The sequence below is a fragment of the Aotus nancymaae genome, unplaced genomic scaffold (genome assembly GCF_030222135.1).
Source record: "Aotus nancymaae isolate 86718 unplaced genomic scaffold, 86718_ANA_hifiasm-v0.15.2.pri h1tg000020l, whole genome shotgun sequence".
NCBI lineage: Eukaryota > Metazoa > Chordata > Mammalia > Primates > Aotidae > Aotus > Aotus nancymaae.
This window is the reverse complement of record NW_026988432.1, coordinates 20,780,116-20,806,584: the sequence shown is the minus strand read 5'-3', so window position 1 is coordinate 20,806,584 and position 26,469 is coordinate 20,780,116. Positions and strand designations below refer to the sequence as shown.

At 35.3% G+C, this 26,469-nt stretch overlaps 1 protein-coding gene across 4 annotated transcripts in view; it reads left to right on the top strand.

Moving 5' to 3' along the window:
• Positions 1-26,469, top strand: part of WDR7 (WD repeat domain 7) — a 390,653-nt gene that overhangs the window by 172,869 nt on the left and 191,315 nt on the right. For all 4 annotated transcript variants that reach the window (XM_064379106.1, XM_012446433.2, XM_012446431.2 and 1 more), the window contains one exon: positions 15,548-15,661. In XM_064379106.1, the coding sequence (XP_064235176.1) occupies positions 15,548-15,661 (114 nt within the window). The remainder of the gene's footprint in view (positions 1-15,547; positions 15,662-26,469) is intronic.

The following is a 26,469-nucleotide window of genomic DNA, read 5'->3' as shown; positions in this document are numbered from 1 at the left end:
ATACATACTTTGAGACATAACATGTGTTCCATTGTGATATTGAAGCCGTATAGTCTTCATAAAAATAAATACATATAGAAAGTACTCCACTGAGATCTCCTGGTGACCAAGATCCAGGATCTTATATTTTGTCCCCAAAGACCCAGCACCAGGCCCTCAGCAGACTCCTAATAACTATCTGAGGAATAGAACTTTTATTAATGCCAATTCATTGCTAAGATTATCCTGGCATTGGCCATAGGGAGCTCTTTTAAGTTGGCTTCAGTGTCATTTTGATATGGCCTCATCTTTTTTTTTCCTGAAGCAGTTTCTTACTTTCTGGCACATGCTCCCCGCTTATCTGTATTTTCCCTGCCCTCCTTAGAATCAGTCATTTCTCTAAGGAGCTCTGGTTCCTTTTAATGGAGATATTAGACACTAAGATCTGGGGCTAGGTGTCCTTGTTGCTACTGGGATTTCACTTCTTTTGGGTCCTGTAAGTGGACAGAACTGAGAAACATGTATGCACACTAGCCCATGTATGCCCCACGTATCTATAATTATTTCTGTATTTGTGTGTGTCTATATATTAAAGGAGACATGAGTTCATACTGACAGTTCTCATTTTCATCCACTACTACAGTATTTATTCTAATCTTTCGCCTTTGCTTATTTGTAATTTTTCTTTAAATTTGAGAAAACTGTCTTTCATTATCTACAGTATTTCCTTGTTTTTTTCAACCCTAGTAGACATTAAAAGTAACTTAGAATTGCTAACCCATACCACGTAAAAAACCAGTTTACCAATTATAGTATAGTATTGTGTACAGTTATTTTTGTCTTTAGCTTTACAATAACCAGTTTTTTGGCCTGTTTTCCAAAGGTCAGCTATTTTTATTTACACCTTCAGTGAGGTTATGTCCTATATTTTTAATTCATCTAGATTCATTTGTCAGAATCTACAGTTTATCCTGGGTTCCCTTGGCATTTTGGTTAATCCATTACTTAAAAAAATTTGTATACAATAAAGTTTATTCTTCGTAGCAGATCTTTAGGTTTTGATAAATGGTTAAGTATCCATCACCACAGTACCGTACAGAACGTTTGTAGCACCTTAATAATTTCCTTTATATAGCCTTTTTGTAATCAACCCCTCTCTTCCCAATCCCTGGCAGTCACTGATCTGTTTTCCACCCTTGTAGTTTTGCCTTTTCCAAAATTCCGTATAAATGGAATATAACATGTAGTCTTTTGGGTTTGGCTTCTTTCACATAGCAAAATACATTTGGGATTCCTTCATGTTATTGTGTGAATCAATAGTTCATTGCTTTTTATTGCTAAATAGTATTTTATGTGGCTATACCAAAGTATATTTATCCATTCACCTGTTTAGGGACATCAGGGTTGTTTCCAGGTTTTGATGATCATGAATAAAGCTCCAGTAGCTGTTCATGTACAGGGTATTATGTCAAGGTAAGTTTCCAGTTTTCATAAATTTCATGTTTTTTTCCACTTGAGCAAATACCTAGGAATGGAATTGCTTGGTTGTATAACTAAAAATTCAGTGGAACTGTTTTCCAAAGCAGTTGTACCTACCAATAAGGACTGAGCTTTCCTGTTGCTCTGCATCTTTGCCAGCATCTGATATTGTTAGTATTTTTTTAACTGCAGACATTTTTTTAATAAGTATATAGTGATATCTCACTATGATTTTAGTTTGCATTTCCTTAACGACTAATGATGAGCATATTTTCATATGATTATTTGCCATCCACATATCCATTTTGGCGAAATGCCTATTTAGATCTTTTGTCCAATTTTTCTTAACTTGGTAAGAATTTGTTTTTTTTTTTACTTTGGGTTGCCTAATAAAGTTTTAAGTGTTCTTCATATGTACTGGATGAAAGCCCTTTAACAGATACATAATTTTCAAATATTTTCTCCCAGTCTGTGGGTTGTCTGTCATTCTCTTAACAACATCCTTTGCAGAGCAAAAGTTTTTAATATTGATAAAGTCCAAAATGCTTTTGGTGTTGTTTCTTAAAAACACATTGGCAAATCCAAGGTCATGCAGATTTCCTCCTGTTTTTTTTTTTTTTTTTGAGAGGTGTTACGGCTTTATCTTATGAGTTGTCTTCCCGTTTATTTCTCTAAGTAACATTCTTGCTTGTTTTGATGCTTTTTATCATGTATCTTCTAGGTCGTTAACTTACTGTCTGTACTTAATTTCTCTTATTAGTTTGCCTATATTCTTACATGGTACTCATTTACCATCTATACACAACACTTCTTAAAAGTTTCATCCATCTTCTTATTCTTGTTTTCTGTAAAAGAACTGAATATTCTCAAATAATAAAGTCAGAGCACATTGCAATGTTTATTATTGTGATAAGTTATTGGAATATCCAAAATGCCTTAGAGTGTGACCTCATGAATATTGTTGCCAATTAAATGTGTCATCAGCTAGGACAGTATTAAAACCAGATTCTTGTATATTTATTTTCAAATAATTTATTCACTGTGTGTGAAGAGACTAAGAGTCAAAAGCGTGTGTGTGTGTTTAGATATTTGAAAATAACATTTGGCAGTGAAAGAACTTAAGATACATTGGTTCTTTGGAATGTAAATACTCTATTTTTTTTTTTTTGCCATCAAGTGTCTTATTTATAAATAGGTATCATAAGATGTCTAGAAATGTGGCCCTAAAAGAAGGGAAATGATACTTAATAAAAGTTTTTTTTTTTGTTTTTTTTTTGTTTTGTTTTGTTTTTGAGACGGAGTTTCGCTCTTGTTACTCAGGCTGGAGTGCAATGGCGCGATCTTGGCTCACCGCAACCTCCGCCTCCTGGGTTCAGGCAATTCTCCTGCCTCAGCCTCCTGAATAGCTGGGATTACAGGCACGCGCCACCATGCCCAGCTAATTTTTTGTATTAGTAGAGACGGGGTTTCACCATGTTGACCAGGATGGTCTCGATCTCTTGACCTCGTGATCCACCCGCCTCGGCCTCCCAAAGTGCTGGGATTACAGGCTTGAGCCACCGCGCAGGGCCAATAAAAGTTTTTAAAAAGGCATAAGAAAATGGGTTCATGAAATGGAGGAAAAAAGCTGAATATTCAGTATTTTCCTGAAGGTAGGAAAAAACGAGTAACAATAAGCAAAAATGAGTGATAAAAATAATGGTAATAACTCTAATGCTACTTATTGAGCACTTACTACGTCTCAGGCACTGTGCGAAACTCAACCTCTTGTATCCATCTAGTTTATCTAATTAATTTTTTTGAGACGGGGTCTTGCTGTATTGTCCAGGCTAGAGTATAGTGGTGCCGTCATGGCTCATTGCAGCCTTGACCTCCCAAGCTCAAGTGATCTTCCCACCTCCACCTTCTGAGTAACTGGGATTACAGGTGTGCACTACCATGCCCAGCTAATTTTTAAATTTTTTTGTAGAGACGGACTTTTGCCATGTTGCTCAGACAGGACTCAAAATCCTGGCTCAAGCGATCTGCCACTCGGCCTCCCATAGTGCTGGGATTACAAGCGTGAGCCACCACACCTGGCCCATGATTGAATTTAATGTATGACATATCACTGTCTATTATCTTATATTCATCAGGTTTTATACAATGATGCAAAGGCAACTTGGCTGGGTTGCCAGAAATTATTGCTTTTTGTTGTTTACCTCGCTGGGATTGCTAGTAGATTAAACTGGATTTGGGCCATAATCTTGAAACACATAATCTCAAACTCTAAAAATCCCAAAAGATTAAAATCCTGTAAGTCTGAAATCCTGAGAATCATAATTTGAAAGATCAAAACCCTGAAAGTATAATTCTGGAAAAAGTAAAATACACTTTTTTTAAATTGTACTTTAGGTTCTAGGGTACATGTGCAGATCATGCAGGATTGTTGCATAGGTACATACATGGCAATGTTATTTGCTGCCTCCATCCCCCCCGTCACCTATGTCTGGCATTTCTCCCCATGTTATCCCTCCCCAACCTGCCTACCCACCACTGTCCTTCCCCTAGTCCTCCCCAACAGACCCCAGTGTGTGATGCTTCCCTCTGTGTGTCCATGTGTTCTCATTGTTCAACACCTGCCTATCAGTGAGAACATGGGGTGATTTTCTGTTCGTGTCAGGTTGCTGAGAAGGATAGTTTCCAGATTTATCCATGTCCCTATAAAGGACACAAACATAGTTTTTATGTCTGCATAGTATTCTATGGTGTATATGTGCCACATTTTCCTTGTCCATTCTGTCGATTTATAGAGAATTTGTTTGAGAAACATAAAAAACATGTCAGAAAACTTCACAGTCCACATCACAATAAAATAACAATAACATTTTGTAAGCATAAAATCTCTGGTATGCTAGTCATGTGGATATAGCAGTTATGAGTAGGTGAACCTATTCATAAAGAAGTAAGTCAAAGTGGAAATTATTAACGTATATCACTGTGGTTGGTGATTGTGTGTATCCAGCTTTATAACGGCAGTCTGCTGAGCTACTGTGATAGACAACCTAAGTCTTTTGATGAGAGCAGTCAGAACTGCGACAGGGCATCACGCAGGCAATGGCCCAAATTGCTGAGAGTCTGAGATTTTATTTTTTGCAAATGTAGATGTACAAAAGGAGCGCCTCTTCATTTATTGAGGAACTTTAAACGTTTTACGTACATGCACAGTGCTTACACACACAGTCGATGTTGTGGCAGTGCAGTTTCATGGAGTCACATTTCTGATATTTAAGACAGCAGAAGAGAAATCTGCCCCAGCTCTTAAAGACAGACCTCTTTCCCTTCTGTGTTTGTTCTCCCTGGACTCTGGGAGACCAATTGGATGGTTTCTGCCAACATTGAGGGCAGATCTTCTCCACGTAGTCCACTTGGACTCTCACATTAATCATCTCTGAAAACACTCTCACAGACACATCCAAAGTAATGCTTTGTATTGGATTTCAAGATGTTCCTTAATCTAGTTAAATTGATACCAAAATTAAGTCTACAAGTCTACCCCTTGTCAGGTTGATACCCATCCACATCTCCTTAAACCCATTTAATTTCCAAATAAAGACAATAAAAAGGTAATAGTTCTTTCTAACATGATGTAACATGATGTAGCTAACGTGAGGTAGCCAACTATCCTGCATACAACCAAAAACTGCACTGATCTTTTCCCCAGAATTGGGCTTTCAGGATTTCAGCATTTGGGATTTTACTCTCTTGGGATTATGATTTTGAGGATTTTAGACTCTAGAGATTGTAGTCATTTGGAGTTTTAGATTGTAGAGATTTTGATCTTTAAGGATTCCCATCTTTCGAGATTTCAACATTTAGGATTATGACATTCAGGATTGTGTCTTTGGAGATTGTGATTGACACCACATATAAACTCTGTGCCTCTGTAATTGTCTTTAACAACTGTGTCTGGCTCTACCCAAACCGAATTCCTGAATTATTCTGATGGCCAGAAAGAGAAATCATAGGATTTTTATTACTTGTCCCCAAATCTCAGGTATTAAAGTTTTTATTTACTTTCATTGTGTAGTTACCAGCCCTAGCAACCTTGTAATTATATTTACCGATGGTTCTACTTCATTTTCCATACAGGAACCAGGCGTGTGTTTTAAAGAATGAAAACTTATTTTTTTCTTGCTTCAAATTTTCTGTCAGTACCGTTTCTCATTACCTTTGGGGCTTTAGCCTCAAATGTTATATTAGCCTCATTGCCTACCTCTTCTCACACTTTTTATGCTCCTGCTATCCTGTTCTGTAGATGCACCAGGGACTTTTAGTAAACCCTTTCTTCCTGGAATTTTCTTCACTTGGTGTCATTTCATTGTAAATTCTTATACATATTTCAAGACCGAACTCAAGTATTTCCTTCCTGTGAAATTGTCTTTGACATGTGTTTCTTCCTCTTCCCATCCTAAGGAGAGCTGATTTTTTCCATATGTAAACTATTTTCACCTATTCATTTATAAATCTGTATTTTCAATATGGCTATTAGATTTTCTACTGTAAAGTCCTTTGTGTTTCCCTACCTTAATTTTTATTTTCTTTCCCTAGTATAACTATCAACAAAAGTTAAATGAATAAATTTTTCGTTTTGCCTTCTCCATGCTTAGAGAACACTCCTACCATTCTGTATGTTTTATCTGAAAACTACTCTTAATTTTCTCCCCATTAAATGCTGTCTTAAAACAATTAGATCAGTGATTTTCAGACTTTCAAAAAAGCAATATCCTTTCTACAAATGGAATCTTCTGTAAAAATGTGTGTGCATGCATACACACGACCACATATAAAGAGGTAAGGATGGGGAGGGTGGAGGTCTCCCTTCCTCTGGCACTTCTGAGGAACTACTAGGGCTCCCAGTAGCATGGTTTTTAACATCATTGGCCTCATTGCTACCTTCATTCATTGAGTCCTTCCAAGTCATTCTTTACATTGATACAGGAGAGCCTTTTCTAAACACAGAAAAAATTAAGGTATTTTCTATGCTTAAGTTTAATGACTCCCTCAGTTTACATACAAGCTTTTGGGAAACTAAGGGTATGTCTTTTTCACCTTTGTGTCTAATCTCTGGTACAGGATTTGTTGCATAATAGCCTGGATGCTCCTTGAGTATTTAAGATAATGAGGGAACATTGCATGGTTACTGATAACCAGTTGCACAGTTGTCATCATATGTTTTACATGGTTACGTCTACCATTTTAATGGCTTTGCTTATATTGGCAATGCCAGCCTCCCTCTCTCTCAGATCTATCCCATCCTTCAGGCCCAATACACATCTTAACATCCTTTTTCAAAAGCCATCCACTTCAGCAGCCTTCATCAGTTTCCCTTTGTTTGATTTCCAGAGCAGCTTACTGTTACTATAAATAACAACAGGTGTAATGTACTGTAGGTAGTGAGTGCACTGCTTTTGTTACCACTTGATGATGTAACATCTGTCTAGATGATCTTAGCCCCTGCCGCCAAAAAAGAGGGTTTCAAAGGTACCCTCTTATCTAAAAGAACATACTTTAGCACAGTTCTGAGATATGTAATTATGCTTATATTTGAGTTTCTAAATCAGCCAGAGGTTACAATTTTAAGCTCATGCATTAGTACAGGTGTGGATCAAGACAGTTTCTTTGTTTCATAACAATTTGTAGGTCGAACAGCATAATCTTTGGTTTATTTGTGTCTTTTGACATCAAAATTGGTGGTGTCAGCTCACAGTCTGCCAATCTCACAGAAATTTTTGAAAAAGGACATGCGATGAATTAGAAGCATTAAGCATGGCATGATTTTTTTTTTTTTAATGATGAATCAATTTTTGTTTTTTTGGGAGAAATAAAAAAGCATTATGCTGTCACAATATTCCATTGATACAGTACACTTCCTGTTTTCTATTTTATGTATTTTTCAGTAAATGTTTCCCTTTTGTTCTTTTAGAATTGTTAATAATCAAATTTTATATGAGAGCAGTTTCCTAAAAAAAAAAAAAAAATACTAGTTAGGAAAAAATGCATTTCATTTCTTCAAAAACAAAGAGCAAAACTCATGTTACCAAATAATTCTTATATTCTTATTTGAGCTTTGAAGACATTCTGCTTATTTTAAATTATAGTTTTATTTCTCTAATTACTTTGTGACCTTTAAGAAACTAACTTTCTTGTTTTCAGTAAATTGAAATGATCTTTATTCAGAATAAGGGGTAAATACCCTCAATATTTCTTAGGGGAAGACTTTTCTACAAGACAGCATCTATACTGTTAATTTCATATTTTTGATGTTATTGCAGAAGGAAAAGTGGATACTGTGTCTTTAATGGAAAGCAAAAGGTTATCTTTCTATGGCCTTTGTGTGTATGTGCTGATGTGGATGTAGGCAGCCAGACAGGCAATGTGTGCGGAGAGACTGGGGAACCGGCTGTGGATCGATAGAAGTGGTGTGAAGTGAATTAATGTGAGGCAGGCTGTCTGTCTGTCATAAGGATTGTGGGGAATGTGAGGCAGTGTTGGTCAGTCACTGCAGAGATCTGTTTCCAATAAATTCAAGCCTTCTGTCTGAAAAGAAACTGTAGATACTCACATACTCCCTTATTGTTAAATTTTACTTCATTCACAGTAAATGTTCATATCAAATTATTGCCTCCAGTGTACTTTAATTGGACCACTAGAAAACCACAGTTGTGAGGAACTGATGAAATAAAAATATCTGCTATTCTTTTGGATCTATTTTTCAATCTCAGTGGAAATCTATATTACTGAGAATGAGAAATGGAATTTTCGTTAATATTTATAAATCTCCTCCTTCATTCTCAGTCCTAATAATGTTTATCACTACCATCTAATCGTCAATAAAATAATAAAACTATAATGAACCGAAGTGGTTTTATATTTCCATATTGGTTAAAGTGCTGGTTTTTACATGTTACTGTATTAAAAATTAGTATTTTATCCTTGTCTTTCATGTTAATCACATGACACTGTAGTCTTGTGGGTTCATATTATTACTCAGATACTGTCAGCTAGTTGAAATTCAAAAAGGTAATTTACAAGCTAATGAAAGATAATTTTTAGAATACTATATCCAATTTTATTGGTAGGACTAGTTGAGTGTAGTTTAATTCTGTTGATTTTGAAGGCCACATTTCCATATTTACATTTAAAAAATTTTTTAAAGTGGTTTAAACAATATTGCATAAAATTGAAATGTTTGATGTATATAGATTTTTCACCATGAAGAGTTATCTAAGTATTTAGAAATCTAGATAGTATGAAGATCTCATAGTCTTTCTTGTCCTCTAATTCTCACTTCTGCTACCAGCTACAACCCTCCCACTTCCCTTTTGCTGTTGTGTCCAAACTTACTCATACCAGTTTGCTGCTCCACTCCATTCCCCCTCTGTCCCTGTCTTCCCCCTGATTCATGGTATAAAACTTGTTTATAGAGAACTGTTGTTTGATATAATGTACATTGATTTTTTTATTTTGTGAAATCTGGATTTGGAGACTCACTTTTTTTTAATGTGTCTCATGTCTTACCATTAATTGTATTTATTTATTATATCTTCCTACTCTATTTTTTATTATCTTTTTATCATTTCTCTTTCCTCAAAGTACCCTTACTGTTATTTTCTAGTATATTTAAGTAACATAATTTGTACCATGAGATAGAAAGTACTCATTTCTGTTCAGGTTGTATTTATTGAACCTTTATGAGATATTCATCACTGTCAAATACTTTGGAAATACTCAAAGTAAGTAAACCTTTGCTTGTATCATATAATTTGACAGATAAACTCATTTATGTCAAGTACATAAGAACATGCCAAAATATCACCATATAATTGACAATATTTATAATTTTGATTATCAATATATAAAAAACCCTGAACTTTCCATAAATATATTTTCCTAGTGGACTTTTTAATTTTTTTTGCAAGGATATTTCATTGTCTTTGAATAGTGAGGGAAGTGATTTTTATGTTTCACAAAGCATAGGCTTTTTGTAGCAAGAAGAACTAAATTTTTTCTAGTCTCTGTTTTGAAAATTTTGTATTCTGGCATAATCTTCAATTCTCTTTTATGACAGAGATGTACCTTCTATTGTGTCTTTTTTTTTTAACAAGCTAAGGTTTTGGAAGAATACATACAGTAAAATGCACACTTTTAAACGTATTGTTCTGTGAGTTTTAAACACATGTAAATAGTCATGGTATAGGTTGTTTTCACTATTCTAAAAATTTTACTTCTTTATAGTCAGTGCTTTTGTCACACCTCAACCCCTGATAACCACTGATTTGATTTTTGCTTTATGTTTTACAGAAAGTCTACTGTTAGCTCCACCCATTAACATAAGGTGCTGACAGAACTAAAAATAGCCAAGTTTATGGCTGGGAATTAAAAAAAAATATTATTCCTTCTTTTGGAGAGGATGGCTACCTTACTTAGAAGTATATTAAATAATGGTTTTTAATAATCTTCTACCATAACTATATGGCTGAAAACTTCAAAAGTTAAATGTACCTATCAGATTTTCCTGAAAGCAAACGGTTAAAATTAGTTGTAAATGAGCTGTGCTATTTGGATTTGAGAGTTGAGTGTGGTAATTTGGGCTGTCCGTTCTCAGTTTCTCTTGCCCCTTTACTGTCTTCCAGAAAGGTTAGAAGTCATAAGTAGTCTGTCGCTATCATAATGCCCTGTATTATGGGACTTAGGATATTTTGCTGATCTTTAAAAAATGAAATATAATTTCCAAGTAAACAAGTTATTGATTAGAAACAAAATAATACAGAAATTTTGACTGTGAGGATTAATAGAGTTACAAATATGGTCAATATCAAGAATAGAGTTTAATTTAAAAAACTTTTTTAAATGGAAAATTATACCTTTCTGAAACAAAATATTCGTGTTGAATTTTGCTTTCTTATTGTGTAAATGTTCTACGTGACTGTTTTCTTCCCCTTTTTTCTTTAGCTATATGGCAGAAAAAAGTATCAGGAGTACACTGAGGTGGCATGGATATCTTGGTTGATCTGGAATGTTAGAAAATCAAACTAAAAAAAAAAATCAGGTTTATTGACATAATTCTTAGTATTAAATTCACCCTTTAAAGTATACAATTCAGTGGCTTTTTTTTTTTTTTGGTAGCTGTTGTAGAGTTGTACAAGCATTACTTACAATCAGAACATTTTCTAACACCCCAGCCTGAAATCCCAGCACCCATTAGCATTACTCCCTGTTCCCTCCACCCCTCTCAGCTCTAGGCCAATCTACACATTTACTTTCTGTCTCCATAGATTTGCTTTTTTAGACACTTCATGTAAATGGAATCATATGCCATGTAATGTTTTATGACTTCTTTTACTTTGCGTTAAAATTGTTAATGTTTGTTCATGCCATAGCATGTATTACACTTTATTTCTTTGTGTTAGCATATAATACATAGCAGTTCATATATAATATGAACATGTCATCATTTATTCATCAGTTCATGAACATTTGGATTGTTTCCACCTTTTGACTTTTATGAATAATGCTGCTGTGAATGTTCGTGTAGATGCTTCTGTGTGGACATAAGTTTTCATTTGCTAGTAGTAAAATTGCTGGGTCACAGGACAACTCTGTTTAACCTTCTGATGAATTGCCAGATTGTTTACTGTTGAGTTTTGAGAGTTCCTTAAATAGTCTAGGTACTAACTGCTTGTTGGACATGTGATATGTGAATCTTTTCTCTTAGTTTGGAGCTTATCCTTTCATCCTCTTAATAGGGCCTTTGTAGAAAAAAAGCCTAAGAAATTTAATGAAGCCCACTTTGCCAGGTTTTTTTTTTTTTTTTTTTTTTTTTTTTTGGTGTCAAGTCTAAAGTTAGATTTCAAAGATTTTCTCCCTTTTTTTTTTTTTAATTTGTACTTTTATGTATTATATTTAAGTCCACAATCTACTCTGAGTTACTAGTTATATAAGGTATGAGCCTTGGGTCAAAGTTCGTTTTTTTTTTTTATCTTTGGATGTTCAGTAGTTCTAGCCCTGTTTTGAAGAGATTATCCTTCACCCATCCAATTGGTTTTGCATCTCTGTCTAAAATCATTTTGGCGTATTGGTGTGTGTCTGTTTCTTGGTTCTCTATTCTGGTATGTTAACCTAATGTTCATCACTCGGCCAAAGTCACATGGTTTTAATAACTTTATATAAGTCTTAAAATGGGGTAAAATGACTTTTTTCTACTTTATTCATTTTTGAAATTGTTTTCTCATTCCTATGTCTTTCATATAATTTTAGAATATTTTTATCTACAAAAAAATCTTACTAGGACTTTGTTAGAAATCGCATTAAATTTGCATTTCAATCTATTTTTGGATAATTGGCATCTTTCCTGTGTTGAATCTTTCGATTCCATGATCACAGTGTATTTCTCTGTTTCATTTGTTTAGCTTTCCTTTGATTCCTTTCCTTTCGTCAGTGTTTTTCATAGTTGTTTATGGGTTAAGTTGTTTATGTATATTAAGACCTGTTTATGGGTTTTCAGATTTATATCTAAGTATTTTGGTTTTCATAATTACTGCTAATAGTACTGTGGTTTAAAAAAAAAATTAGGTGTCCATTGTTCATTACTAACATATAGAAATAGAATAGTTATTTTTCCATGTTTTTTTTTCTTACATTTTGCTGCCTGGTTAAACTAACTTACTAGTTTCAGTAATTCCTCTGTATTTCCCTGTAGACAATCATTTTATCTTTGAGTGGGATATGTTAGTCAGAGTTCTTCAGAGGAACAGAACCAAAAGAATAGATGGAGAGAGAGAGAGAAAGACAGACCCCTATTAGGGGAATTGGCTCATGCAATTATGAAGACTGGAATGTCCCAGGATAGGCTCTCTGTAAGTGTGAAACCCAAGGAAGCTGGTGGTGGATCTCAGTTTAAGTCTAAAATCTTCAGAATCAGAGAAGCCAAGGGTTTAATTCTCAGTCCAAGGCCAAAGCCCTGAGAACCCAGAGGGTTGTTGGGTGTAAGTCCTGGAATCCAAAGACTGAAGTACCTGATGTTCTGATGTCCAAGGACAGAAGAAAAACAATGTCCCAGCTCCAGAAGTGAGAATTTGCATTTTCTCTGCTCTTTTGTTCTACCAGGGCCCCCAGCTAATTGAATGGTGACTGCTCACATTGAGTTCCAATTTTTCCCACTCAGTACACTGACTCACACACCAGTCTCCTCAGGAAACACACTCACACACATACCCATGAGTAATGCTTTACCAGCTATCTAGGTATCCCTTAATCCAAACAAGTCAATACTTAAAATTAACCATCACATAGGGCAATTACATCATTCTTTCTAAACTCTGTGTGTGTGTGTGTGTGTGTGTGTGTGTGTGGCATTGGGTAGAACTTCCAATGATAAGTAAGAGTGGTGTGACTATCTTTGCCATATTCCTGGTGAAAAGCATTCAGACTTTCACCATTAAGTGTAATGTTAGTTGTAGGCTTTTAGTAGATGCTCTTTATCAGGTTCCTCTGTATTTCAATTTTTCTTAGAGGTTTTTTTTTTTTTTTTAATTCATGAATGGATGTTGAATTTTGTCAAATGATTGATATGATCAGGAATTCTGTTTTTCTTCAACTGTTAATATTTTGGATTATATTGATCCAATTTGGCAAATTGAACCCCTTTCCTGCTGGAAATAAACCCTACTGGGTTATGGTATATAATTCTTTTCATATGTTGCTTTTGCTTTTATTTTGTTAAGAATTCTTGAGACTATATTTATGAGAGATACTGGTCTGTAGTTTTCTTTGTATTTTTTTTCTGCTGAGGATTTTGTAACCCTTACTATGTTTTGGAAAGCATCAATCACAGAACCAGTTTTAGCACTGCTCCCTGGTCTTTGTGCCTGTTACTTTGAGATGTACATGTTTATTCTTTAAGCTCTGTTACAAAATACTGAATACCCTTGGTTGAATAGTTAACTGGCACAGCACAGGAACTCTATGGAATGCTTGGTAGTGTTTATAATCAGTATTGTATGATTCTATAATTTCATGGTTATGCTGTGATGTTCTGTGACACCTCCCACTCTGTCCCCAGGAACTTAGTCCCGGGAAAGACTTGGTGATAAATTGATATTGAAGTTTGAAATCAAAAGACCTGTGTCTCAATTCTGGTTCCTGAATTTAGTAGCTATATTATGTTGAGCAATTACTTAGCCTCTCTGATTAAATGAGATAAATGTAAATGGATCCATAAACTCGTTACTACATAAATACCAGCTTTATTTTCATTGATCCCTTAGTTTTATAGGAAAAGAAAATACTAATACTGATTGTTACAATCCAAACTATTAATATTTTTTCAGTGTTTCTCTGATCATTTTAAATATTACAAAGTTCTAAGCAAGAAATGAGACTGAGCTATTTCAAATACTTATATATTGATTTAATAATGTGAAATGATTTTTGATTTTGTATTTGAGTAATATCTGTTTAGGAATGTGATGTTTACCTTCTTATGTCCTCTTTGTAATTATTTTACCAGTAGCTCTAATAAAGTAATTAATATTTTTCTAGTATATCCCCTCCTTTATGTTAAAATTAGTCATATAAATCTAACAATAAAAATGCTTCTGTAAGTTAAACATTGAGTACATATGGACACAAAGAAGGGAGCCGTGGACACAGGGCATACTTAAGGTTGGAGGCTGGTAGGTGGGTAAGGACTGAAAACTACCTATTGGGTACTATGCTTGGGTAATGGAATAATTTGTACACTAAACCCCCACAAAATGCAATTTATGTAGCAAACCTGCACGTGTACCCCTGAACCTAAAACAAAAGTTAAAAAAAAATATTTTTGAAAACAAATCCATATGTGAAGTGGTAGCTTTGTCATTTTTTATTTATCTGGAATCATTCTTTAGCATTATTATTTTTAAAAGCAACTCTGAATAAGTAATGGTACTGAATGGTGTGTTTCAGCCCCCAAGTTTAAATCCTTAGAGCTTGGAACTGCCTACTGGTAGGTCCATTTCTGGATCTGTTATGGTGGTTAGTGACTAAGATTCTTCCTCTTTTGATGCCTTTGGTTAACTGGAGTTGGCAAGGCTGAATTTCACATAAATGTTAAAGTGAATGCCCCTTAGAAGAAAAGAACTCCTTGAACCAAAGAAGTGTTTTTTTTTTTTAAATACTTAAATGGATTATATATAGGCAGTTATTACTATACATATAAAACTATTTGGTCAGAAAGTTTAACTCCTAGAGTAACTCCTAATGGGCAGATTTGTACATTATCATGACTGAACAACATCTTTTGATAACCATGTGAAAAATCTTGATGAACCCCCTACTATCTGTTGAGAAATTGCAAAATAATGTGACAGATGCAAGTTGACAACAAATATGTATCATCAAATATGAAAGGATAGTTATGTAAGGAAATGACATTTGTGTGAGCTGACAAATTCTCAGGTGATTTACAGAATGGAAGCTTTTGGCCTCAGAACTTCTTTGCCTGTCTGCTTTCAGTTAGCTTCTTTCATTGTGATAATTATGTGACCTCATATTGAATTTCTTCATAGAGGGAGGTGTTACACTCTTTTTGGGCAATGCATTTCAGGTCCCTTAGCCCTAGAGCACAAATTCTTCTCCTGTCCTCATCTTTCCTCCCAACTCCCAAGTTATAAACTAACATTAAAAAGAAGTAAACTTTAAAAAATAATCCTCACTTTCCAGATTGTTTTCCTCTTTTTTGCATCATAATTGTGTAAATCAGCTAAAGTAACTGTAGCAAAAGCATTGACAAGAATAAAGTAAAAAATGTAATACTTCAGCATCCTGTTTGTTTTTCCCAGATCTAGATTAAAAGTAAATATAGTATATACCCATGTACATACAGACACAAAAATAAATAGAGCACATGCAAATGTTTTCTTCATTGATTTGTATCTTTCTAATTTTGGTGAACATATATATTTTTTAATGTGTTTACATCCATTAAGTAAATTAAAAATCTTTAAAATTTCTGTTTCCCTTTTCATGTTTTAAAATGAAACCTTGTGATTCACATTTGTTTTAGCTGGAGTCACATCAGAAGCCATGCAAACTATCACCACTGCTCCTGATGCCTCAGGGCCTGAAGCCAAAGTCCAGGAGGAAGAACATGACCTTGTTGATGATGACATCACCACTGGTAAGCACAGACATCTTGAACATCTGGTTGGAGCTTTGTTTGACATTGCAAAATGTTTTCTAGATTGTTTGTGGTGGGATTAAGTATTTCGATGGAAAGGATGGAAACTTGTATTGCTGGTGCATTTAGTTTTATGAAACCGTTTAGTGTCCTCTTTGATCTTGAGGTGAAAAGAAGTGGAACTGTTTGGTCCAGGTTTGCTCATTGTAGCTATAACAATGAACCTGCTAGCTGTGCACTTGTTTTCTGGAGACCTTTTAATTCAGAGGCTGTGATCATTACTAAAGCCTTGGAATTCATAGAGGAATATACTCATTAAGTTTTGAAAGATTTTGTAACTATCAGGTAAACTAAAGAATACTAAAATTTAATCACAGTATATACAATATAGGCTGTATAAGAAAACTTACTCTTTATACCTATACTATAGAAATGAATGCTGCTTTTTAAGTTATTTACTTTGTATACTGAACATTCTTATCTGTATTACCTTTCACTTAAAGTGAAATTTAGATGAAAAACATAAAGCAAATTTTAGGAAACTCACACACTATAAATGTTTAGCCTATCTTTTTATACTCATAAACCTGAGTTTCAATTACTGCATCTGGAAATGCATTCAGCTCAATTTCTTTGAATGCACAGAGGATAAAAACCTAGTATAAATACTTTTATTGGTATTAAAAATAATAAGCTTTTGTTTTGGGTTTGTATGGTTAAAATTTAAAATTTGATTATGAAGTGTATAATTGTTGTGAAGCAACAAATATTTAATAGTAATCAGTAATTTAGAAAGAAGCATGCCCAGAAAATTTTTCAACAAAAATTAAAGGGAGGACCGGACACAGTGACTCATACCTGTAAGCCCAGCACTTTGGGAAGCTGAGGCAGGTGGATCACCTGAGGTCAGCAGTTCAAGACCAACCTGGCCAATATGGCAAAATTCTGTCTCTACTAAAATAAATACAAAATACAAAAATTAGCCAGGTGCGGTGGTAGTAAAAATACAAAAATTAGCCAGGTGTGGTGGCAGGCACCTGTAATCCCAGCTGCTCAAGAGGCTGAGGCAGGAGAATCACTTGACCTGGGAGGTAGAGGTTGCAATGAGCAGAGGTGGCACCACTGCACTCTAGCCTGAGTGACAGAGCAAGACTCTTGTCTCAAATTAAAAAAAAAAAAAAAGAAAAGGGGAGCGAGCGTCCCTCCATCCCTCTGTTCCTCCGCGCTGCCTCCCTCCCTCTCTCCCTCCCTCTCTCCCTCCCTCTCTCCCTCCCTCTCTCCCTCCCTCTCTCCCTCCCTCTCTCCCTCCCTCTCTCCCTCCCTCCTTCCCTCTCTCCCTCCCTCCTTCCCTCTCTCCCTCCCTCCTTCCCTCTCTCCCTCCTTCCTTCCCTCTCTCCCTCCTTCCTCTCCCTCCTTCCTCTCCCTCCTTCTTCCCTCTCCCTCCTCCCTCTCTCTCCCTCCCTCCCTTCTTCCCTCTGTTCTCCTCCTTCCCTCCCTCTCCCTCCCCCTTTTTTCTCCCTCTCTCCCTCCCCCCTTTTTCTTCCTCTCTCTCCCCCTCCCTTCTTCCCTCTCTCCCTCCCTCTCTCCCTCCCTCTCTCCCTCCCTCTCTCCCTTCCTCTCTCCCTCCCTCTCTCCCTCTCTCCCTCCTTCCCTCCCTCCTTCCCTCCTTCCCTCTCTCCCTCCTTCCTCTCTCCCTCCTTCCTCTCTCCCTCCTTCCTCTCTCCCTCCTTCCCTCTCTCCTTCCTCCCTCCCTTCTTCCCTCTCTTCTCCTCCTTCCCTCCCTCTCCCTCCCCCCTTTTCTCCCTCTCTCCCTCCCCCTTTTCTCCCTCTCTCCCTCCCCCTTTTCTCCCTCTCCCTCCCCCCTTTTTCTTCCTCTCTCTCTCCCTCCCTCTCTCTCTCCCTCTCTCTTTCTCCTGTCCTGTCCTGCATCTCATCCCAAATCACATCCCATCTGTCTTTCTGTCTATCCTTCCATCTTGTCTTGTCTTTTCTTTCCTCTGTGTTAGGCAGGTTACTGTTGCTACCTGAATGCCTTTAAATATTTTTTCCCTGGGAAGGAGAAAGCCTAAGATCTCCTTTGAACATTTACGCAGTGTATATTTAAATACCTGTAGCCTTGTGCCACTGCTGCCTAATATTGCCAAACTTGGGTAATACCTGATTTTCAATAAAAATGAGATGATGGTGGTGGCTATTACTTACTTTAAAATTCTTTTTAATGTATAAGTTCATTGTTGAAAAATATCCAACCTAAATATGAACAATTTCAGGAACTTCTAACTTTTCTGAAAGTCATTTAGTACTTTACAGTTATGATGTTTGTTTCAGTAGCTGCTAAAGGAAATTATTTTATTTGTAGATTTTTAAACTAGTCTGTGTTTTATTCAGTTGTCACTGCTTTTCATACTGTTCTAAGTGTGTTTTTTGTTATGTTTTAATTCCCTGTAAAGTTTAAAGAACTTCTAATCTATAAAAAGTTGTTTAAGTCATAGCAAAAATAAATTTGCCTTTACAATAGTAGAATAACTTAATTTGCATTCTGGAGTAAAAGCTGAATTTTTGAGCAGTCAAATAAGCATTATTAGATCAATACATTGAAATTTTGAATTATGCGCTACCAAAGACATGAGATAGCATTCTAGTATATGATTTTTTAATTTTAGTTTTAGCAAAATCAAGAAGCTAAGAATGCAAATCTAGTTTGAAGAGTCAGTTAATGGTACATACACTATATTTTAATCTAAGTTTGGTTAAACATATGTGACAAATGTCTTTTATCAGTTGATTTATTCATTTCATGTCATGGGTACTAGAGGCAAGAATGTTCAATATCGGAAGAACATAAACAACTAAAAAAACGGCTTCTTTCCCCTGTTGTCAAAGCAAGTAGCATGTTGGAGTCTGTAGATCGTTTGGGTTACCTTTTAGATTGTGTGACTTGCTTAAGCTGTGGTACAGATTTTTGTGAGGGTTTAGAAGAAAACCATATTCTTTTCATTGACTAGAATCCTATAGAAATTGCATTATGAAAAATATGGTAGATGCATTGAGAGAAATGGTGATTCAAGCACAATAATCCTATTTTAGGGTAACCAGTGTTGTAGAGAGCCAGTACTACAAAGAGGAAAGCCGGCCAGTGCAGCCATGCAGATGATTTTTCCAGTTATTTTAAAGAAATTGTTCTAATATTTCTTCATAAAATAAGTAGAAATTACATCATGACAGATATTTGCCTGCATTTTCAGGGAATTCTTATTTGAAAGCTATAGCTAGGTTAATGTGTGTAGTTGTATTACTTTTATTATTGTGGTAATCTGGGTCTTAATTCCTAGAAACAGTCTGAGCAAGATAACAATTAAAATAGGTATAATTTAATGCTTTCACTAAAGGCAGAATGCCTTTTGAAATTTTTCTTTTGGGTACAAATGAGTTTAGATATGAATGCTGTCTTATGACACTTGAATCTGAGCCTAGTAGGCTTTGTTAACATTTGCCTTATAAAAGTAAAAAAGCATGGATTAAGCTGTACAAGTGTTGGCTGTGATCAATTGGAACTAATTAAATTTATTTGAAACGAAGAATCCTAACTGGAAGAGAACAGCTGCAAAGACTAGGAGAAAAAAAATTGGGTCTTGATTGATACAATTGAAATTTTCACTCTCATTTAAAAATATGCTGCAGCTTCTTTATCTCTTTTTAAAGCTAATATCTATTAATCAGCTCTACCAAGTAACACCAGTGTACCTGGGTCAACATATACTCAGTTTTACTTAGCATTCTGTCTTGAGGTTCATCAAATTGTTTCCTTTAACCATATGCTTTAAATTATATATCATAGACATATTAGGCACCTTGGTGGATTAATGGTGTTTTATGTAGAGAAATATTAAAACCTGTTTTACATTTTTATATTCTACAATATGCATGGGAAATGTGCTTTTCAATGACTTCGCTTTAGGATTTATAATCTGTATATTTAGAATCTGTTTTAACAATAGTAATAGAATTTAAAATAAAAACAGTAGCACTTCTAGATTATAATTTGAGTCACAAGAATAGTACTGTATACCAGTGTTTTGCTTTTATGTGTATACTTTTATTTCCAGTATTATAACTTAATTGCTATGTAGATATAACTAATATTTATAAATAACACATTCCTACTTATTAATAGGTTATAATTATACTAATGCAGCAAATCTCACTAAAGCTGATATACATATAAAAATTTTTGTTAATCTGATTTTCTTAAAGGAGACCTTTGTGTGACTTAGTTAATTTTGCTTTATGTGTCTTTTATCATGGTATAGTATAGCATTCTGATTCAGAGTGAAGTGGTACACCCTCTCAATATAATCTTACCTTAATTGCAGACTGAACAGAAGTTTGGTAGGGTTTCATTCACAAACCTACGTGTTTGTGAATGACTTTAAGAAAGTCCCTTTACTCTTCTGAGGGTCATATTTTGGTGTCCTGCCTCTCAATACAGCAAGGACACAAACTGTCCAAAACAATGATAAAGGGTCAAGAGGCATTGACACTGTCAAAAAGGACACCTTGGTACAGATCAGCAGCACAGTTGACAGATTCAGGTGTGGTGGTGCACACCTGTGGTTCCAACTACTTGGGAGGCTGAACTGGGAGGATCACTTGAGCTCAGGAGGTCGAGGCTACAGTGAGCCATCTTCACACCAGTGCACTCCTTCATGGGTGACAGAGCAAGACTCTCTCAAAAAAAAAAAAAAAAGAAAAGAAAAAGAGAAAACTGGGCTCATGTTATCCTCTCACCTCAAACTCCTGAATAGCTGGGAATACAGGTGTCCTACTGTGTCCATCTAATCTCATTATTTAAAATGGAAATTTTTATTCTAAATTTAGACCAAGAGATTATCTCCTTTAGGAAAAAAACATCATGTATTCATTCTTTAAATTTTCAAACATTATTTAGGACTGTTGTGATATAGTAATAGAAGTATTTTAATAATTAAACAGTCATTTCTTTGCATACATATAAATTTTCATTGTTCAGCTTTTTTAAGTCATCGGTATAAAACTGACACATTAATATATGTTTATACACTAAAGTCAACATCTCTATTGTTTTAAGATGGAGCTGAAAAGGACATCTAGTCTGAGACTAAATATTGATTTGTGCATTTAACTGCTTACTAAGGTCCTATTCATAAGATGTTTTTACATTTTTCTGAATGAAAGATAAGAAATTTACCATTAAAGTACAGATAAGCTCCAAAGAATAGAAGATATTATGTATTCAGAAATCAGACCTTGTTTTCTAGCCAGGAGTCAGAGGCTATGTAATTTGTAAACTAGAAGAAGACACTTCCACCTGCACCCTCTGCCTTTCTCATTCTTTAACTTACATTTAACAATCTAAAAAGTAGTCTAGATGTATGTGAACTTTAAGTCACTTTTTCTGAATTATCGCTACCCTTTTGCTTTTGACTTCAGAATGTTAGCTACTACAAAATTTGTGAGTTTACTATATTAAGGCTCTTAGTACATATAAATTACTAAAGCTGTGGGTTTTTTTTCCTCTGCACTTTTCATGAAAACAGATATTAAGAAAAATAAGGGTGTAAATTTTATAGTTTTCTGAGTGAAGTATGTCATTTCAAATCTTTTTGTCCTTTTTAAAAAATCTGGGAGAAGAAACCATATATTAAAACATTCCTTTTTTGTTTAGTGTTTAAGGCTTAGCTTTAGTTTGTGTTGAAGGATAAGTAGAATGTTCCTAAATACAGTATTTGAGAAAGTTTTTGACGCGAATATTAAAATACAGAAAAAAATGATGCCGTATAAAACTGAGGTACACTTTCTTTTCTCATATTTTCTCTCTGGGTGATTTACTTTTTCTATTCTTTGGTTTTAACTACCACTTGCATGTTAATGACTGTCAATCAAATCTGTATCTCCAACCTAGCCTTCTTTTTTCAGCATCAGATTCATATGTCATCCTGCCTGAGTGTCCTGTAGATATCTAAATACCAAGTGTAAAAGAAGCTATAGGCCAGGTGCGGTGGCTTGTGCCTGTAATCCCAGCACTTTGGGAGGCTGAAATGTGCGGATCACCTGAGGTCAGGAGTTTGAGACCAGCCTGGCGTACATATAGTGTAACTCTAACTCTACTAAAAAATAAAAACATTATTTGTATTTATAGTGGTGGCAGCTGCCTTTAATCTCAGCTATTTGGGAGGCTGAGGCAGGAGAATTGCTTAAACTCAGGAGGCAGAAATTGCAGCGGTCTAAGATCATGTCACTGCATTCTAGCCTGGGTGACAGAACAATACTCTGTCTCTGAAAAACAAAAAAAAACAAAAGAAACAAAAAGGAGCTATATTTATTCCTAACCCTCATCTCCTTTCATATGTATACCTCAGTTAAAGGCACATCACTGATGGTACCAGTACTTACGTGACATCTCAAACTTGAAGCCCAAGAATAATCCTTTTTAACAGTGTCCACAGAGTTAGTGTATGTTCATGTAAAATGTGCTTCTTAAATATCTCAGTGTTTTTTGTCTTCTCTGTTTCCACAGAGAATACCTAGATCTAGACTTGCGTTTTTTCTTTGGCAGATTATCGTTCCAGAAGAAAAATCATTCTCTTTCATCTTCATTCTCTTGTTGTCATCCCGGTCGTGTCTTCTATTACGCTAAGAGTTTCAGAAGCCAGTTCATCACCCTTCACCCTCATTAACAGCTACTTAGTGACTTCCCATTGATTATAGCCCCAAATCTAAATACCTTGGCAAGATATCTAGGGTTCTTCAAGGACTGACTTATATCTCTGATGCCATCAGCTAAAGCAATACTTAACCTCGTTTCCCAGGGTACCCTGCTGTTTTGTGATTTGTACTTTGCATGTGCCCCTCCATCTCCATCTGGCTGGCATGCTCTTAACTCTCACATATGGGATGAAATTCCAAGAATTCCTCTCAAATTCAGCTTGAGCGTCATCTTCATGAATCCTGTCTACATTCTGATATAATATCTTCCTCTTCATTGTACACACACTGCTCTTGAAGCTTAATAATATGTAGCAATAATGACATCTGTAATTTTGTTAAGTAATCATTTCACTTGGCCTTTGTGAGTCATATGTAGGCGTGTGACTTTTACCTTCTTGTATGTCCAGCACTAGAAGAGCTGGTACATAGCATCTTCTCAATAAATATTTATTGAATGAATGATTGAATTAATCCATAAGGTTACTCATTTCAAGTAGCACTTCTTATATACTATGTATTTACCTAAATATATTTGCTATATTCTTCCTATATTTAAATAGTTTATATCTCCTTAATCCTACCACCTGTCTTCTTAGTGAGTATTTAAATGGCTCAAAAAATCTTGGTAACACATTAATGAGGTGATGTAGGCTTATTTGTAGATAAATTGTCTCTTGATATTATGAAAATGAGACTGGGAACACATCTAAGAACATAATTAGCTTTACCAAATTAGTCACTATTGTTTCTGTTTCAAAGTTCAGCTTTTTCTCTTGGAAAAAATTATGTCTTCAGAATTAGAAGAATGTGATACATTTAAATAAGAAAAGATAGGGGAAAAAATACCTGGAACAAATATATTTTTAACTTGTCTTAATGAGCAGGTGGAAGGTGGAATGTGCTATTGGAATTGCACAAGCAGAGAGCTAGACCCTTATAGAACTCTCAGAGAGTCCCTTTCTGTGGTCTTCCTGGGCCCTTACAGGTTTGGTAGACAGTGGAGATGTACTTGTGGATGATGGTCCCAGTTTCTTAGAAGTCTGGAGATCCCTGTTTGGTGGCTGCCTCTTCAGTCACTCTTTTCTTCCTTGCTCTGGTAGCTGTGCCTCCTCATTTCTGGGATGGATTTCTGTCAGTGAAACCCAAAGTCTTTAATCAACTGTTGTCTTGGCACCAAATCTTTCATAACGCAATTTTCCAATAAGGGCATTTTTATTTTTGTATGTGCATCTAAAGGTTGTTTGTAATATTTTTGCAAGGGGTTTGGGCAAATAAGTAGGAATTAATGCCATCTTTGCAAACTTATGTAAAAGAACACATTGCAAAATCAAGAATATAAAGAAGTAATAACCTCAGTGACTTAGCAGCATTTGTTGAGTACCTAATATGTATCGGACTGGCTCTGTGCTCTTTTAAATCCTCACACAATTCATGTGATGTCTTCATCGTCACTTCCGTTTTACAGGAGAAGGAGATGAGGCACAGAATGGTAAAGTCACTTGCCACATAAAAGCCACACATAGGAAATGGCAAAGTCAGGATTGAAGCTGGGCGATTGCTTCTAGATCTTTTGCTTTTAAAATGAAGTAATTTGTTCAAAATCATGTCATTTATAAACCTTACAAGAGAAAGAGACACATGTATGGATTATGACTTGTCATTTTCTTTTTGTGTCATATAGAAACATTTTAATTTTTAATATACTTTAGTACAAAGAAATGTTTGAAATGTGAAGGAAATAATTTGTTTTCTTAAAAGATAAATATAGGTACTCAGTATATGAAGATAATTTTAGATATTGTCTAGATAAACTAGAATTTCTACTTCATGTTCATATAAAACCACACACATAAATACACCAACACATAAACAGTATTAGATCAGAAAGGCTTAAGGTTTGAGTTTCACATTGACTAGTATATATTTCTTTTGCTAAATTTAGACCAAATAGGAAAACAGCAGAAATACTAAGTTGGATAATAATGCAGGTGCTACATCGGGGTTGGGGGAGGGCAGGTGGGTGGTAGAGGGAAGCCATCCTTGTGAGTGAATAACCTTCAGGATGAACTCAAAGTTTGGCCTTTTGTGAGCAGTGTAATAATACCTCATGGATAAGAATGAATTGCATTAGATTGTGGCACACTATTATATATCTGTATATTACATGAATTGCCTTTATAATTGATATCAAACCCATATGACCAAAAGTTGTAATTCACAAAAGTAATGACAACAGTGTCACATAATTCACAGACTTTATGTCATACCTGTGAATGATTATTTTTACTGTGCAAACCATGTTAAAGGGGAAAACAGGTTTTAAAATGGATGTCTGGTTCTGAAGACTTTCTTCCTGATACTTCATAGTCATTTTTAATACACCAAAAGATAATTAAATTTACTAACATCTGTGTGTTTCCCATGATTTCTTGGTTTAAAATCAGATGTCAAGCATAAAGGCTTTCACTTTTGATTTGAAGTTTTAAATTGCAGATGAAAGGTAATACCTAATATTTGAAGTGAAGATAGCCATGAACCTGAATGTGTTTTCTCCTCATGTAACATACTAGAAAGAGGAGTCCTCACTCATAGGTAGGATAAAGATTGAGAGTATTTTCTCATCCTTTTTTGTTATAACTATTTATCCTAAATAAAGATGGATGAATTAAATCCAATGTGAAAGGATTCAAGGAATCTGAACCAGCTACTCTCTCTCTTTGCCCTTTCTGTAAATGTATTTTTTCAGGTGTTTAGTACCACTGAAAAGTAGTATAAGGCATATTCAATTTTATTCAGTAAAACATTAATAAGTGCCTTATTTCTTCTATCAGCAAATTCTCTGGAGGATTTAATAAAGCAAGCCTCTAGATGAGAAACTGATGATCAAATTTTAGATATACCTGCACACAAATGCACAGATGACGTACATGTGCATATTCTCTGTAGATAGGAGAATTCAGAGTACAGGGTTTAGTTAATGGCAGGAGTTATGTAAGAGGTAAGCCTGCACTTACTGCAGAAGTGCAGAGACATGGGAAAAGCTACCGAGCTCAAGCACAAAGGGATGTAGCCAATGCATTCCATCAACATTTTTCAACCCTCTTCTATCTATTTAACAATCAACCCTACCTTAAAGTGTAACATACAGTACAGAATGTAAAATCAGCTAATTTCCAAACTAACATGACAGTAGATGCTCCTTCCTTGATGATAGAGCCAATCTGTCCACTTTAGGCAAGGCCATTCGTCTTCTCACTCTCCAAGCCAGAATGAGCTGGAAATAAGCAGAAGGTATGTTTCTTCCCTCACTTCCCTCTTCCCATGCCTTTCTTTCTAGTTCTGTTACAAGCAAGAGGACGACAAAGAAGAGAGATCCTCACTGTGGTGTAAGACAGTGCAGGATGGAAAGACTGGGAAGGACATTAAAAATACTCAGTTGTCATGAGAAGTGTGAAGGCAACACAGATGTTTTAAGTTCATTTTTCCTGATGATCTCGTAAACTGCATCTCAGGGTAATGGAAACTTGCTGCAGTGATAACAGAATCACTCTTGGTTAATTTTGAAAAAGGAAATGTGGAGAATAAAAATCTGTAGATGGACAAGTCTTTGTTTTTTTAAAAATGGGGAAAATTGGATCCAAGCAGCTCTAAATTGGTTAGTGTACTGTCCACATATACCAGAAGTCCGCAGCAAATTACTAAATAGGATTTGGGAGCACTTAGAAGAAAAAGTGAGAAGCAGTACAGGTGCCCCGAGCCTTACCACACTCTCAAATTTTATCAGTTGTGTTTTTCAGTTGTGTTGATTTTGTTGCCCTCCATCACCTAAAAATAATTTTGATGTTTTGGTGTAAAATGTATAAGATTCATCATAAAATGACATTTATACTCTTTTGTGGGTTTTCACTACACACAGCACACAATTGAATGGGTCATTCTTCTGTTCGTGGAACACTATCCTTCATGTTGAATTTGGGTTTTTTAAAAATTTGGTTTGGCATTACTCGTTACTGTCATTCTTGCTCAAGCATCATTGCTAATGCCCTCCTCATTATTTTCTC